This window comes from Salmo salar, chromosome ssa26 (genome assembly GCF_905237065.1).
Source record: "Salmo salar chromosome ssa26, Ssal_v3.1, whole genome shotgun sequence".
Classification (NCBI taxonomy): domain Eukaryota; kingdom Metazoa; phylum Chordata; class Actinopteri; order Salmoniformes; family Salmonidae; genus Salmo; species Salmo salar.
Genome location: NC_059467.1, coordinates 36063268 through 36075787, shown reverse-complemented (window position 1 = coordinate 36075787; position 12520 = coordinate 36063268). Strand labels below are relative to the sequence as shown.

General features: G+C 43.0%; 1 protein-coding gene across 2 annotated transcripts in view; it reads right to left on the bottom strand.

Annotated features, from left to right (window-relative positions):
• Nucleotides 1-12520, bottom strand: part of LOC106587851 (elongation factor-like GTPase 1) — a 96280-nt gene that overhangs the window by 83361 nt on the left and 399 nt on the right. For both annotated transcript variants that reach the window (XM_045707991.1, XM_045707992.1), the window contains exons 2-12: nt 12379-12489; nt 12179-12246; nt 11925-12009; nt 11599-11732; nt 10436-10573; nt 9963-10201; nt 7618-7741; nt 5287-5366; nt 5007-5143; nt 4736-4858; nt 3775-3874 (exon numbers count right to left, since the gene is read on the bottom strand). In XM_045707991.1, coding sequence (XP_045563947.1) covers nt 3775-3874; nt 4736-4858; nt 5007-5143; nt 5287-5366; nt 7618-7741; nt 9963-10201; nt 10436-10573; nt 11599-11732; nt 11925-12009; nt 12179-12246; nt 12379-12469 — 1319 coding nt within the window. In that variant the 5' untranslated portion in view covers nt 12470-12489. The remainder of the gene's footprint in view (nt 1-3774; nt 3875-4735; nt 4859-5006; nt 5144-5286; nt 5367-7617; nt 7742-9962; nt 10202-10435; nt 10574-11598; nt 11733-11924; nt 12010-12178; nt 12247-12378; nt 12490-12520) is intronic.

The window sequence follows — 12520 nt, the reverse complement described above, 5'->3', positions numbered from 1 at the left end:
CTATGAAATAAAATATTTCAGTTGTGTATACTACTTAATTTGTATTTTATTGTATTATTTTTCATTCCTTTAAGTCATGATCTCATCTCTGCTCAGGCAGTAGCAGTCAGCCAGCCAGACCATCTAACATTATCTCTGTTCTCCCAATACTGTACTGTCTTTAATCATCCTATTTAGCTAGCCTGCTTAAATATGCTGCAGAGCTGTCTAAAAAAAATAATTTCACTACTTCTTCAAAGTAGATAAGTTATACTTTCACAAACTGTCTCTGTCCCTCTCATCGTTGTGTAGATTCCTCTCTCATGGAGTCTTTGTGTATCTAACCTAACGAAGCAGGCGTGAAAGTGTATCGGTCCAGAGATCTGTATATAATGTTGAGATGCTCATGTCTCCGCCCTAACAAAGGCAGGAAGGCAGGAGAAAATCTTCAGTCCAAAATAAGCCCGTAGAAACGAATTGGGCTTATTTTGGACAGATTTTGGCAAGAGTGAAACCTCTCGCGTCACCTCTTCCGCTCTGATCAGTCTCTGTCGGAGCCATAATTATATATTTTTTTAATTATAAAAAAAAAAAGGATTATGGTCATTGTAGTTAATTACCACATTTCTGCACTGAACTAGGTTGAATATTTGCTTAATGAAAACTACAACTTCCTTCCACCCACATAGTTGACTTGATTTCTCTCCTGAATTATTTGATTTCTCTCTAGAAAAATGTTGCGTTGGGCAAAAAAAATAAAAAAATTCATTCAAGTAATTGAACCGATGTCGGTCAAATAGTTGTTTAGGCCTAATAACAGGGTAAAAAAACGAATTGTCAGTTAATCGCTCAGCACAACCGGCACTGCCATCATCCTCCTTTACCACTTCCCCAAATCTTTCCCAAACTTTAGGCTAATGTTCTTCTATGGTACTTTTTGCCTCAGTGGATCGAAGTTAACTTTTTCTGCCCAAGTTCCCAAAAGCATTTGGCAACTGGCGTATATTTGGCCAGCGTACAGTTGCGCCCTAAAACTTAGGCTATGCACTAACGCCAGAAAAAAAAAAAAAATATATATATATATATATATATTTAAAAAAATATATATATATTATATATATATACACATTTCACAAGGATTTTTTATGTGAGCGAGCCCTGGTCAAAAGTAGGGCCCTATGTAGGGAATAGGGTGCCATTTGGTATGCCGTCAAAGCCATTTGCACAGTCACCATCCCATTATAACATGACTATTATCCAAGTGTATTGTTGAGGGGGGCGCTGTAATAGCTTTCAGTAGAGGACACACTATAATAGCTTTCTGGAGAAGACTACACTAATTCTACATCCCAAATGGCACCCTATTCAGCGCACTACTTTTAACCAGGGCCCATAGCGCTCTGGTCAAAGTAGAGCACTATGAAGGGAATACGGTGCCGTTTGGGATGTAGCCACACTCTCTTCCTGGAGCCGCACAGCACAGGAGCACTTTGCATCCTGGTCATTAAGCCTAGCAGACGCTGTTATGGAAACGCACACAATAAGTGCATTCAGCAGAGGAAGGTGAAACGACCACGTAACACTATCATCTTAAGTGTAACCTTCAAAATGATGTGTTAGAAGGCACCATAGTACTACAATGTTATCACAAGTCAGACAATTGTTTCCAAAATGTGACATAATATGTCATTCCTACAACTATCCATATCTACAACCAGTCCTGGGTTCAAATACTTCAATCATCTCTTCCAATACTCGGAGTGTTTGTTTCAGTCTGCCTGGAGTGCTAGATGGATTTGCAGTTTTGGGACTTTTCTATTGGTTTATTAAGCCAGGCAAGCTTATAACCCATCCTGCCAATACATTTTCCTCAACACGTGCTTCACAGGCCACGGCCATTAAAATAACACTGGGGAGCTGCGAAAATCTGCTTCTGAGGAACAAATGTGGTGCTGGGGTGGCTCTACTGTAGTGCAGCATCCCTTTGTTGTATTTTAATGATATCAGTAGAATAGCTGTAACGTAAAAAATTTGGAAAAAGCCAAGGAGGTTTGAATACTTTCCAAATGCACTCTGTGTATGTGTCATTCAAGGGTTTTTTATTTTGATTATTTCCTACATTGAAGAATAATAATGAAGACATCAAAACTATGAAATAACACATATGGAATCATGTAGTAACCAACAACAAAAAAAAGTGTTAAACAAAATCTAAAATATTTTTTTTATATTTGAGATTCTTCAAATAGCCACTCTTTGCCTTGATGACAGCTTTGCATACTCTTGGCATTCTATCAACCAGCTTCAACTGGAATGCTTTTCCAACAGTCTTGAAGGAGTTCCCACATATTCTGAGCACTTGTTGGCTGCTTTTCCTTCACTCTGCCGTCCAACTCATCCCAAACCACCTCAATTGGGTTGAGGTCGGGGAATTGTGGAGGCCAGGTCATCTGATGCAGCAGGTCATCACTCTCCTCCTTGGTGTAATAGCCCTTACACAGTCTGGAGGTGTGTTGGGTCATTGTCCTGTTGAAAAACAAATGATAGTCCCACTAAGCGCTAACCAGATGGGATGGTGTATCGCTGCAGAATGCTGTGGAAGCCAAGCAGGTTAAGTGATCCCTGAATTCTAAATAAATCACAGTCAGTGTCGCCAGCAAAGCACCACCACACCCTCCTCCATGCTTTATGGTGGGAAATACACATGCGGAGATAATCCGTTCACCGACACCGCGTCTCACAAAGACACAGAGGTTGGAACCAAAAATCTCCAATTTGGACTCCAGACCAAAAGACACATTCCACTGGTCTAATGTCCATTGCTCGTGTTTCTTGGCCCAACCAAGTCTCTTCTTATTATTGGTGTCCTTTAGTAGTGGTTTCTTTGCAGCAACTCAACCATGAAGGCCTGATTCACACAGTCTCCTCTGAACAGTTGATGTTGAGATGTGTCTGTTACTTGAACTCTGTGAAGCATTTATTTGGGCTGCAATTTCTGAGGCTGGTAACTCTAATGAACATATCCTCTGCAGCAGAGGTAACTCTGGGTCTTCCTTTCCTGTGGCGGTCTTCATGAGAGCCTGTTTCATCATACCGCTTAATGGTTTTTGCGACTGCACTTTCAAAGTTCTTGAAATGTTCCACATTGACTGACCTTTATGTCTTAAAGTAATGATGGACTGTTGTTTCTCTTTGCTTATTTGAGCTGTTCTTGCCATAATATGGACCTGGTATTTTACCAAATAGGGCTATCTTCTGTGTACCCCCCTACCTTGGCACAACACAACTGATTGGCTCAAACTAATTAAGAAGGAAAGAAATTACACAAATTAACTTTTAAGCCGGCACACCTGCTAATTGAAATGCATTACAGGTGACTACCTCATGAAGCTGGTTGAGAGAATGCCAAGACTGTGCAAAGCTTTCATCAAGCCAAAGGGTGGCTACTTGAAGAATCTCAAATATTTTGATTTGCTTAACACTTTTCTCATTACTACATGATTCCATGTGTTATTTCATAGTTTTGATGTCTTCACTACTTTTCTACAATGTAGAAATAAAGAAAAAAACACTTCAATGAGTAGGTGTGTCCAAACTTTTGACCAGTAGTGAGTGAGTGTACGTATGTATGTACATATGTATGAGTGTACACAGACAGAGACAGAGAGACAGAGAGACAGAGAGACAGAGAGACAGACAAGAGTGCCATCTAGTGTCATTCCTACAGTCACACTCACTTTCTGTACCTCTGCATGATGTCTAGGGTCTGACCAAACACAACAAACACACACTTACCTCTGTTTGTTCTGAGGCAGGGCCTTGGCGTCCACCATAAACATCTTGGACACAAACACAATGACAGGGGCTGTGTCATCACTGGAACACTGCATGAAGGCTGGGGACACACAGGACAAGGTTTCTGAGCATATAGTTAGAATTCAATAAGAGAACCAAGTACCACTATATACAGAAACCACAGCATATGCTCTGTGTAAAATATAGGATTTAACAGTTTGACTCAAAGTAAATAATATTCCATTCTTGCTTAAATGTGCCTTTTAAATGGAGGAAAGTCTCTGTTCTCAACATAGATACTGTATTACTCCTTACCCACCCAGATACTATAGAGGTTGTCATGAACATGTTCAAACATTGCCTCTCGTTTTAGCCCAAGCTCTAAAGGCACCTAGGACATGTTCAGTAGTGCACACCGTAACAAAAACACGTGTTTCTTATTGGACTAATCTACGCGTTTTGGCCCATTTAGCTTCTGTTTGTTTCCAAGTGAAGACACCAAACAGCTTCCCTGGCAATTTATTGATATATGAATATCATTGATTATCCATTAAACAAGGTAGTCAAATCTGGAGGTACTGTGATCTGTACTACCTGAATGTATCCATTTTTCATATTTTGTTAAAAACATTCCCTCCGTTTCGTGCATTAAAAGCAACACTGATCTCGTTAACATGAGGTGAGAGCTGGAAAGAGACGAGCCCTGCCAACTGTCCTCTCCATAGCCAGGCGGTCTGGGAAAGAAGCAAGCCTTGAACTGGGGCTGGGTGGAGGGAGGAAACGACTAGCAGGTCTGCTAAACTAACACCTTCACAGGATACAGAAATGCCTTCGTAAAAGCACAACATGCCAGGTGGGCTTTGGAAGAGCTCACAGACATCATCTTCCCCCACACACTGAACCACCCACATACAGCAGACCAAGACAACTTTTCTGCAACTGCAGAGTGTGTGTGTCTCACCGGACTTCAGCTCCTGGGTCTGCAGGGGTAGTGAGTGGAACCTGCGTGCTCCCACACTCATCAGTCTCTCTATTCTCTCAGAGGTCATGTCCAACGGACTGGGCAGCTTATCACACACCATGACTGGGGCACAGGGTTAAGGAAGCACACACACACACACACACACACACACACACACACACACACACACACACACACACACACACACACACACACACACACACACACACACACACACACACACACACACACACACACACACGTAGGATACACAGTACAGCCTGTGAGACGGGGAGCCACTGGCTGCAGATGGCAGAGAGGAGGACTTTGGGGTCGGAGTGACGCAAGTCTCTGGTCATCACCTTAACACCTAGTGACATCATCATCTTCTCTATCTTCTCCTTGTCTCTGAGAGGAGAGAGAGCACACGTACGTCATTATTCACATCTCAAAAGCACTCCATCTTCATACACACTTCAACATTTAACAAAGGTGCTGCAAGGAACCATAACAGCATAGAGATAGAGATCACATCTTCAGAGATCCCTTACCGTCTGGTAACAACAGCGTCATATAAACTCCATATGTTGTCCAGGACGAGCTGAACAAACAGAGGCTTCTTTCCTTTGGCCTGGAGAGGGAAGAGAGAATTACAGGAAGAAAGAGTGAGAAAATGGATCTTTCAGAAACAGTCAAACCATTGCTAGTTCTTATCTAGATGGAGAATCATTGATTGGATTTATGCACCATTTTCTTCACTATGGATGCATCCCAAATGGCACCCTACCCTGTATATAGTGCACTACAGACGTGGTGTACTGGCGTTAATAGCTGGCTGTTCCAACAAATAGGCTGCAGTGTGGGATTATGAAAGAGGCACACACAGTGCTGTGTTTCTCACCAAGCGTACTGAGTGGACGCACGCACACACACCAAAGTGCATAGGTGCACACAGTCATGTACGCACACACACACCAGTGCATAGGTGCACACAGTCATGTACGCACACACACACACACACACACACACACCAGTGCATAGGTGCACACAGTCATGTACACACACACACACACACACACACACACACACACACACACACACACACACACACACACACACACACACACACACCAGTGCATAGGTGCACACAGTCATGTACGCACACACACCAGTGCATAGGTGCACACAGTCATGTACGCACACACACACACCAGTGCATAGGTGCACACAGTCATGTACGCACACACACCAAAGTGCATAGGTGTACACAGTCATGTACACACACACACACCAGTGCATAGGTGTACACAGTCATGTACACACACACACACACACACACACACACACACACACACACACACACACACACACACACACACACACACACACACACACACACACACACACACACACACACACACACACACACACACACACACACACACACACACACACCAGTGCATAGGTGCACACAGTCATGTACGCACACACACACACCAGTGCATAGGTGCACACAGTCATGTACACACACACCAGTGCATAGGTCAACCCATCCAGTCTCTCAGCTCCAGTACTGTAAAACAACTCGCTTTCTAAAAGTGCTCCAATCCAAATATGACCCTGTGTCACCGAATGTAGAACAACAGCTGAAATATATAATACTGAGTCAAACCTCCATAGCACTGAATGCAAGCATTCTATTCCCTATGGGCCCTGGTCAAAAGTAGTGCACTATAAAGGGAATATGGTGCCTTCATCTCTCTGAGAGGGCTGGCTACTGGCTACACTAAAAGCTCTATTATCCACTTTCTATGGACTGAAAATCAATGGGACAGACTGAAGGTTGGACTGTGTGCGTGAGTGTCTTGATGAGACTACTCTGTTCTATAGTGGAGGAAAGATTATATTGATCCGTCTAATGACTGATTAGATATTTGAATAGTCTGAGAATGTGACAGTCTGTGTGTAATGCATGTTCATTATGGTAGTCTCTCCCAGAGTCCCACCGCACGACCAAATGAACACAACAAATTACAAATGCTGAAAATAAAGGTTTCTTTGGACGGAGTCCCTACTGGATGTTAATAATGAACATAAGGACAATTCAAGGGCCAACACGTAACAAACAGCACTATAACTTAGGGAAATTGTGCTGCCCTCTCTATACACAGTCTACTAGCTAGCGCTGAAGGCTAATGGCTAATGCAGCCAGAAGGGTCAGAAGCTAGTGTGGTTCGGAGTGGGAGTCTGCAACAGAGTGGCTTTAGTATTATAACGTGAACCCATTAGCACCATACAGCTGCAACACTTAGTCCGTGGGCCTGTCCAAATACCCATACTTGTGTTTTAAATAGTACTCTGATTGGGTATGCAAAAACAGAACGTTTTATAGTATATGACATTTTGAAAACTTAGTAGGATTTAAATGCCAGGATGTCATACTCATTTCATGGAGAAGAATTCGCTGCACAGTATTGAGGAACAGAATGCTCCTTTCAGACCCACGTGTGTTTGACAACAGATGATAATCAGAGAAGAAAACATAAATGAACAAACGGCAGGGAACAAACCAATTGTGCATCAGATGAAGCCTTCTCAGTATGATGAGCCTAGTATGTAGATATTTGTTGCTTACTGCATACGTTTTTACTAAACATTACGTTCTTAATAGTATGTGGTATGATTAGCACACAGTATGAAGTTTTAGTAAGTAGAAGGCAGATTTTGGACACAGCTACTGTCCCAAATTCCCTATATAGTGCACTACTGTTGAGCACTGTGGGCCTTGGTCAAAAGTAGTGCACTATAAAGGGAAAAGGGTGCTATTCGGGACGCAACACTTAGCATTCATTACTGTGGTAGAACGTTAGCATTGGTCTTACGTGAGCTCCCTTCATGATCTTCTTGGCTTTAGCGTTGAGGTAGAAGTCTCCCCAGAGGGTCTTCAGGAGTACCTCAGCCCTGATGCCCATCCTCTGGCTGTGGATCTGGGCAAACTGCTGGATACTACAAGAAAACGCACAAAGCTGCTAACGCTGGAAAATACCAACGACAGAAAAGCTAAACACACAGTGATTGATATTTCCTCTCCATTATGCTTCAGCATCTTTGTTCTGGATTGTAGTTTGACAGAGGCCTTCACTGACAATAGCCTGCACTGAACATTTGATATCTATGCATGTTTGTAATTCTCAGTGGTTTCAGTGATGTGTTGAGTTGTCAAAACAGAGCTTTTTAGGCAAGAAAATAGCAATGCGTCACTTGAATGGGTGTTGGTCAACACCGCTTGTAAAACACTTGGCTTCCACTGAATAACAGTGACTTCATTGGTTATTTTCGTCGATCCTAAAGCCACAGCTGCCCTCAAAACAAGGTATCTGTGTCCTGTGTACACACCTGTATAAAACAGACACACTAATGACATACAATGACTATAATGCACACAGTCTAGTCTGTCTGTAGTAGTTACTATGTGACTGCTCTGTAGCATGGGGGAGAACATTAAACACCTTGCTAGCAGAGCACTGACCTGATTTGAGGGACATAAGAATGTGCAGGCTGGCTAGGATGAAATACCATTACATTGGGTTTGAGATGTTTTGACTGTTATGTGAACAAGAGCTAAAGTTCTCTTCCTACTCAGCTGGTTATTTAGAATTCTACATCAGTTAGTCATGCAGAATTCTACCCTCTGTTCCTTCTCTGAAAGCTAAGGCAAAAGCCCCACCTAGTGGATATTTCATCAATAACCAAATACCTGACCAACTCCCCAGACATGTATTGATGGCCCCACATACAGCGCGTTCTGAAAGTTTCAGACACATTGGTTTTTCCCCCACATTTTGTTACGTTACAGCCTTATTCTAAAATTCATTTAAAAAAAAAGACAATTCTCATTAAGCTACACACAATACCCCATAATGTCAGTGACAAGAGGTTTTTAGAAATTTGTGCAAATGTAAAAAAAAAATGTACAACCAAAATACCTTATTTATATAAGTATTCAGACCCTTAACTATGAGACTCAAAATTAAGCTCAGATGCATCCTGTTTCCAATGATCATTCCTGAGATGTTTCTACAACTTGATTGGAGTCCACCTGTGGTAAATTCAATTGATTGGACATGATTTGGAAAGGCACACACCTGTCTATATAAGGTCTCACAGTTGACAGTGCTTGTCAGAGCAAAAACCAAACCATGTGGCTGAAGGAATTGTCTGTAGAGCTCCGAGACAGGATTGTGTCAAGGCACAGATCTGGGGAAGGTCCCCAAGCATTGAAGGTCCCCAAGAACACAGTAGTCTCCATCATTCTTAAATGGAAGAAGTTTGGAACCACCAAGACTCTTCCTAGAGCTGGCCGCACAGTCAAACTGAGTAATTGGGGGAGAAGGGCCTTAGTCAGGTAAGTGACCAAGAACCCAATGGTCACTCTGACATAGCTAGAGTTCATGGAGATGGGAGAACCTTCCAGAAGGACAACCATCTCTGCAGCACTCCATCAATCAGGCCTTTATGGTGGAGTGGCCAGACGGAAGCCACTCCTCAGTAAGAGGCTCATGACAGCCGCTTGGAGTTCGCCAAAAGACACCTAAATGACTCTGACCATAAGAAACAAGATTCTCTGATCTGATGTAACCAAGAATGAACTCTTTGGCTTGAATGCCAAGCGTCACATCTGGAGGAAACCTGGCACCATCCCTATGGTGAAGCATGGGGGTGGCAGCATCATGCTGTGGGGATGTCAGGATTAAGGGAAAGATGAATGGAGCAAAGTACAGAGAGATCATTGATGAAAACCTGCTCCAGAGCGCTCAGGACCTCAGACTGGGGCGAAGGTTCAACTTCCAACAGGACAACAACCCTAAGCACACAGCTAAGACAACGCAGGAGTGGCTTCGGGACAAGTCTCCGAATGTCCTTGAGTGGCCCAGTTGCCAAAGGTGCTTCAACAAAGTACTGAGTAAAGGGTCTGAACACTTATGTAAATGTGATTTAAAAAATATATATATTCAAAATAATGCCCTTCTGAACAGACCCAAGTCTACAGACTCCCAAGACCTTAAGAGGACCAGGGTCATATTCACTAGGAACCAAACAGGAGCAAACATGCCCAAAAAGGGAGAGACTACCTCCTGAACATGTCCAATAAGAAACGCTGGTTTTTGTTTTCAGTTGCAAAACGTTTTGCTACGGTGTGCACTAATGCATATAACCCAGGACCCACCTGAAGCCCCATCCGTCTATGGCACTGGCGAAGACCACATTCCCCTGGTCTGGAGAGAAGTAGAGCTGGGAGTCATCTGAATCCTCTAGCCCGGCGCTCCAGTCGTACACCTGTTCTGACCCGGGACACTCAGCAGGCTCGATGTCCCCCTCCTCCTTATCTTCCTCCGCCCGCTCCTCTTTCACCGCGCGGTCCTCCAGCACTTTGGAGGTAAACAAAGAGCCTGTCACTGCATTCACCTGTGAGGAGGGAAAAGGGACTGTTAGAATATAGTCCACTTCTGTATTAAGAATCATATACGTTCCAGAACATGTCTCTGTTATAACCGATTCCTTAACCAAAAACAGTACATTCAGTTCAATTCAACTTACACTCAGGAGCAATTAATTGTGTACTACTTATATGGCAGGTATACTGTTTCTGTCTTGTGTTTTTTGACTAATGACACTTGTCTTTAGAGGTCAGGGACTCACCTGTTCTAGAATCTTCTGCAGGTGTGTGTAGGCTTCCTGAGAGGTGAGCTTCAGCTCCATGATGAGCCGGTCAATCTTGTTGATAACCAGCACAGGCCTGATGTTCTCCAGCCACGCCTGACGCAGCACTGCTTGGGTCTACGGACGGATGGGCGGACACACACACAAACTGATACTCTGAGTAAATGGCCAAGTCTCACGTCAACAAAGACAAAATGAAAATGCCATGAAGTTGAGAAAGTAGAGCGACAAATATATTACATTCCAAAACAATGACAGGGTTTTTTGCAATTGAAATCCTTGCACAGGCCACCTATGCCTTTGTCGGGTCGCCTAAGTCCAAACAGCGAATAAAAAATGTTTTATATATAAAAAAAAATGATTAGTAATTTTCGGGATGAAAAACACCTTGTGTAAACTGAAACATCTAAAGCCAGATATAAAGTATGTAGAGATTTTTTTTCAAATAATATAATCTTTGAGAAAATAAAAGCTAGACAGTAAGGGAGAAAATTCCCAAAACAATGAATTAGGCAGTCTTGAAAAACACCGCAAAACGCATAAACTTGCAGGAAATTAGCTTTAAAACTGCCACATTTCTCTCAGCTCTAAGGCAAAATGAGTAGAATTGCTGGAAATTAGCTTTAAAACTGCAGAAAATATATTTCAGCTCTATTGAGAAATGTGTAGAATTTAAGGAAATTTGCTTAAAAATGCAAAAAGTAACTCAATCAATGATAAAGTGTGGGTGAGCTTGGTGCCCCATTTCCATGAAACACTGTTTAATGCAGAACCAGTGGAGAACAGGTAGTTATTTATTGAACCTTTATTTAACTAGGCAAGTCAGTTAAGAACAAATTCTTATTTACAATGATGGCCTACCCCGGACGACACTGGGCCAATTGTGTACCGCCCTATGGGACTCCTAATCACAGCTGGTTGTGATACAGCCTGGAATCGAACCAGGGTCTGTAGTGACGCCTCTAGCACAAATGCAGTGCCTTAGACCACTGCACCACTCGGGAGCCCCAAGGCTATAACCTAAGTACGCATGTGTCCAAAATCCCATTCTATTCACTAAATAGTGCACTACTTTTGACCAGGTCCCTAGAAATGAAATAGGGTGCCATTTGGGACCCAGACATTGACTGTAATTGCCTTACCTGTGGACAAACTCCCTCCACAGCATCTACGATGACAATGGCCCCGTCACATAGTCTGACGGCGGTGGACACCTCAGACGAAAAGTCCACATGGCCCGGAGAGTCAATCAAGTTTATCAGGTAGTCCTTCTCCCCTGAAACACACACACACACACACACACACACACACACACACACACACACACACACACACACACACACACACACACACACACACACACACACACACACACACACACACACACACACACGCAAGGGTCATTTAGACGGAAACAAGCGGTCCGCCTCACAACAGGTCTCAACATGTTCCTACTGTGGTGTCTTACCAGCAGCATAGTGCAGTGAGATAGCGCTGGACTTCATGGTGATCCCTCGGATCTGCTCATCCTCCCGGCTGTCCAGGTACCTCAGCTAATTCATAAACATCAGAACACAGATGTATACATGACCATATCACAGATCAATGTGTAGATCAGGGACACACAACTAGATTAGTAAAAGGGCCAAATAACAAAGTCTGGCTACAGTAGTATGACAAGGATAATACCACTACAGATGATTGAGATCAAGTCATACTAACCTTTCCGGTTAAGCGACTTGATATAATGCCATTGCTCGCCACCAAGCTATCTGCCAGAGTTGTTTTGCCTGCAAAAGAGATAGTGGTGGATATGAATGGAGTGTCAATACAAATGGTCATGCATGCAAACAACTGTCATCATGGCCCTGTACAGTATTATCCCGTGCAACATTCTCAATAATCAAGTCAATGGAACCTACCATGGTCCACGTGTGCCAGAATGCACAGGTTCCTGACGTTGGCAGGATTCTTCTGTAGTGCTTTGATCTTATCCAAACTGGTGTGTCCCATGTTTGACTGCTTTGGACTAGCTAATACATCAGGCGAGGAAACAAACTTTAG